The 4,698-nt window shown below is 39.7% G+C and overlaps 1 protein-coding gene across 1 annotated transcript; it reads left to right on the top strand.

The window, feature by feature from the left end:
* The first annotated feature begins 186 nt into the window (after positions 1 to 186).
* On the top strand, positions 187 to 4,698 carry CHRNA3 (cholinergic receptor, nicotinic, alpha 3 (neuronal)). The gene is made up of 5 exons (XM_010183033.1): positions 187 to 242; positions 435 to 454; positions 982 to 1,093; positions 2,092 to 3,103; positions 4,570 to 4,698. Exons 1-5 carry the CDS (start codon positions 187 to 189, stop codon positions 4,696 to 4,698), a joined length of 1,329 nt encoding a protein of 442 aa, XP_010181335.1.

Below are 4,698 nucleotides of genomic sequence, written 5' to 3'. Positions count from 1 at the left end.
GCTGCCCCCTAGCGGTGCGCGACGGCCGCGGAGAGCTGAGAGACGCCTCCCGCCGCGGATGCCGGCAACGACACCTCGCGGCTCACCGGCCTCCGCCGCTCGCCCGGGCCGCCCCCGGCCGGAGAGGAGGCGAGCAGCGGTGCTCGCCCTGCGGTGCTCGCCCTGCTCTGCTCTACGCGGCACTGCATGCCCAAGCATTTAAATGTGGGCCTGGCTCGGGGTGTAGCTGTAAAACTTAGGTTGTGAGTCCTCAGCTGCAGCCCTCACTCGCTTACACTTAATACAGTCACCAACTAATATGTTTTTGCTCTGAAGTCTCCCAGACACGGTGCCTTGGCAGACACTGATGCACAGCAGAGTCCTGCACAGCGTCACTTGGTGCTGTTTAGCTCCCAGAAAGTGAAAACAAACCAAAAATGCTGACTTCACTTAAGAGGATCTTTATGGATTAAACAAACAATTAATCACTGTTGCAGTCAGTTTAGCAGTCAACTTAATTCCTGGCTTTAGTTTAAGACTCAACTTCGTTAAATGGAGGTTTAACAAGTCCTAATGAACAAGACTTTCTTAACTGAGCAATGACACCCTGCAGCTCTTTCTAACCCCTCTGCCCCAGCTCCTTCACTCATCCAGCACCAGACACTCCTATGAATTTGTTTGCACTATACCTGGCTTTTTGAGACCTAAGTTATTACTAATGTCCTATACTCTCTGGCAAGAGAGTGTCTTACTCCCTCTTTCACCTTGTTTCAACTACTGAGTAGACACGGAGTCACACATATCTAAGTCCTGTCTAGACCAAGAGGCCCACAAGCTCCATGTGAATAAACACCAGAAATACAGGTCTGTTAAGGAAACATCTAATCATTGTAGTATCCAAAACAAAACTGTGGAAGTGATATGACAGAATTTGGTTTCAGTCTAGTCCACTGAATTTCAATTTCTTTGCAAGCCTAACATAGACCTATTTCTTCCATAATTAGATCTGGAATGATTACAAGCTCCGGTGGAATCCAGCAGACTATGGAGGTGCTGAATTCATCCGAGTACCATCTGGCCAGATCTGGAAGCCAGATATTGTTTTATATAACAAGTAAGACTCTTGCATACTTCTCTTAATTTGGGAAGAAGGGGGAGTGATGTTACTAGTTTAAAAAAAAATCAGCAGCAGGTTCACCGAATTAACTGAAATAGCCTGCTTTTCAACATGCCTGTCCCCCACACCTCCCTACTGCTGTAGTCACCTCCGTGTCATCTACGTCAGCATCACTGGGCAGGAGCCAGCTCCAGCCCTGGAGCTGCAAGCGGGCTGGCCAAAGTGAACTTTGCTTTTCCCCTTCACAACCCCCAGTTTTACTATTATTTTTATAACTGTCTACACAGAGTCCTTATCTGTGCGCAGATCTTTAACTGAAAAATCCTGCAAATTTTAGCTTTTTAGCAGTTAAACTTGCAGTTTGAAACCTTTACAATAACAGTGGTGTCCTATAAAAGCCACAGGTAAATGTACTTTGGATGTCAGTTTCTGCGACTATGAGAAGCCAAACCGTAACTAAATGGATCGCCCTGCTATGTAGGGAAGCTCTCAGTGAAACGGACTTAACTGCACAGATCACAGAATGTGAGGAGTTAGAAGGGACCTTAGAAGATCATTTAGTCCAATCCACCTGGCAGAGCAGGATCATCTAGAGTAGGTCACACAGGAACGTGGGTCCTTTCCAACAGTGACCTCTTACAAGCGCTTGGGTTCTGCTGTACTCGATCTAGGATAGAATAGAATAAAATAGTTCAGTTGGGACCTACAACTATTTGCTGCTTTGAACACTGGTTGCACTGAGCCATGTTATTGTAAGGGAGACTATTTCCCTTCAAATCCTCCCTAGTAGTAAATTTATACAGCTGTTAAATTTGCATAGTTTAACTGCAAATTTATGACAGCTGCTGACTCAGTCCTGCACATGCAGTTCAGCTCCATGTCAACAGGCAATTGCTAAAGACTTTCCTAAAACAGATTAATGTATATGATCTGAATGTATGAAACTACCTGAAGTAGTGTCATTCTAATTTTTGTTATTTTTATTTGCTTTACAGTGCCGTTGGGGATTTCCAGGTTGATGACAAGACAAAAGCCCTATTAAGATACACAGGTGATGTGACCTGGATACCTCCAGCTATATTTAAAAGCTCATGTAAAATAGATGTAACCTACTTCCCATTTGACTATCAGAACTGCACCATGAAGTTTGGTTCCTGGTCTTACGATAAAGCCAAAATTGACTTAGTTTTAATTGGCTCTACAATGAACCTGAAAGATTACTGGGAGAGTGGAGAATGGGCTATTATTAAAGCTCCTGGGTATAAACATGACATCAAATACAACTGCTGTGAAGAGATCTATCCAGACATCACATATTCTCTTTACATTAGGCGTTTACCTTTATTTTACACTATCAATATGATTATTCCATGTCTGCTGATTTCTTTTCTGACCGTGTTAGTTTTTTATTTGCCTTCAGACTGTGGTGAGAAGGTGACACTCTGCATATCAGTCCTTCTATCTTTAACAGTGTTCCTTCTTGTTATCACAGAAACCATACCTTCTACTTCCCTGGTAATTCCACTTATTGGGGAATACCTCCTTTTCACCATGATATTTGTAACTCTATCTATCGTCATTACGGTGTTTGTACTTAACGTGCACTACAGAACACCCAAGACACACACAATGCCTGTGTGGGTGAGAACCATTTTCTTGAACTTACTTCCCAGGATCATGTTTATGACAAGGCCTGCCAGTGATGAAGAGAATAATCAGAAGCCAAAATCACTTTTCACTTCTGAGTTTTCAAACTTAAATTGCTTCAACAGTTCTGAAAACAAATGCTGCAAAGATGGCTTTGTATGTCAAGATGTGGCATGCAGCTGTTGTCAGTACCAACGAATGAAGTTCTCAGATTTCAGTGGCAATCTCACAAGAAGTTCAAGCTCCGAGTCTGTAGATCCTCTGTTTTCATTTTCAGTTCTGTCACCAGAAATGAGAGATGCTATTGAAAGTGTTAAATACATTGCAGAACATATGAAAATGCAGAATGAAGCAAAAGAGGTAAGAATGTATTTTACTATTACTAAAACTACAGACACCATTTGCCAATAGTGCGTTTTGTAAGAAAAATATCTCAAAATAAACAAAAAAGGAGAATAAGAGGACAACACAGGCCATTATTTTATAGAAGTAAATTACCCAAGCTGTATTACAAATACATGCCATTTTGAATGTAGATGATTTTGGGGAGCAGCACTGTTGCCAAACATTCTCTTTATCGACAACATATTTACCCAGGGTAAATCCATCTAAATCTACAAGATTCAGAGTGAGGATTTTCCAAATGATAATCTTAATAGCAGAACTTGCTGACAATGTGGCCTTTGGAAAGTTGCATTCTCCCTCCCACAGCTTATTGTCAGTAACAAAGAACATAAGAATGAATGTCCTTCACAGTGATGATGTTGCTTATTCTGCTGCTGCTGCAGGGTAAAGTGCTGCAGCTAAGTCAGACAACTGCTGCAAGATGGGGACCATTGTCTTTCATAAAATTGCATTTGATGCAATAAAAAAAAAAAAACAACCAGTTTTCTTTTTATCATGTTCCTCAAACACTAAGAGCAGTAGGCACACCACCACAATCATCACTGAATTTAAATCCTCAGGAGTATGGCATGTAAAGTTAGAAGGTAGCAATTTTGTTTATGCTTAACTCAGAACTTTGTCTAGAATTAGTTAGTATAGAAAATATGGGGTTGGTTTGGGTTTTTAAAGGGTGCCTTAACAAACAATATCTAAGCTAAAAAGCAAAAAAAATTAAAAACAACAAACGTATTATTCACTTATTAGCCTTCCTGAAGAAAAATGAAGTTAAAATTTTAACTGTAATCTCAAGAGTAACTAAAAAATGATCACCTAATGTAGTTATAATTAATATATAACATATATAATACTTCAGTGTCACTCTTGTTATAATGCCCGCTGTTAAAAAAAAAAAAAGAGAATTCTGGTTTCTGGAAACTTGGTTCCCTCTCTAATGGGAGGTAAGGAGATGAATTTTACATTACACATTAGAAGAATAAAATTTCAGTACTACATAAGAAACATACCAAATAATTATATATCAATTAACCTTTGTCTTTTTACATACTGCCTAAAGACCTGTAGGGGCAGTCTGTTTCAGTACAGTTTTCTGGACAAACCAGATCACCAAAGAATGTAAAGCTTTTCACTTCCATTTTTGGCATATAGACGAGAAGTCGTATCTCATGAAGTCCAGTGGCTCAGTGAATAACTTTTTGAATTTGAAGAAGCAGCTTTTGGCTTTGCCACAAATAGCATATTCAAATAAGGCTGCTTCAAGATGAATTCATTTGTCAATGAAAACAGAAATATGCAAGTTGTGTATACATGAAAGACATCTACATATGGAAAAAACTGTACTTGTGATATAAAATGGTACTATTTACTAATGCAAGTTATTCATCTAATAAAAATGCCTACTTGCTATTCAATTTATTTTTCAGATTCAGGATGACTGGAAATATGTTGCCATGGTAATCGATCGTATTTTTCTATGGGTTTTCATCCTGGTATGTATTCTAGGAACAGCAGGATTGTTTTTACAACCTCTGATGGCTGGAGATGAAATGTAA

This window comes from Mesitornis unicolor, unplaced genomic scaffold (genome assembly GCF_000695765.1).
Source record: "Mesitornis unicolor isolate BGI_N332 unplaced genomic scaffold, ASM69576v1 scaffold44444, whole genome shotgun sequence".
In the NCBI taxonomy this organism is placed as follows: Eukaryota; Metazoa; Chordata; class Aves; order Mesitornithiformes; family Mesitornithidae; genus Mesitornis; species Mesitornis unicolor.
The sequence above is the reverse complement of the archived record's forward strand: the minus strand, read 5'-3'. Positions and strand labels throughout refer to the sequence as shown.

What these genes read in the sequence shown, in the direction of transcription:
- CHRNA3 (XM_010183033.1), top strand. Translation starts at nt 187, where the DNA reads ATGCCCAAGCATTTAAATGTGGGCCTGGCTCGGGGTGTAGCTGTAAAA. An exon ending in GTAGCTGTAAAACTTAGGTT is followed by an intron (nt 243 to 434) that starts GTGAGTCCTCAG and finishes ACTTCACTTAAG; the next exon opens with AGGATCTTTATGGATTAAAC. An exon ending in TGCAGAATGAAGCAAAAGAG is followed by an intron (nt 3,104 to 4,569) that starts GTAAGAATGTAT and finishes TTTATTTTTCAG; the next exon opens with ATTCAGGATGACTGGAAATA.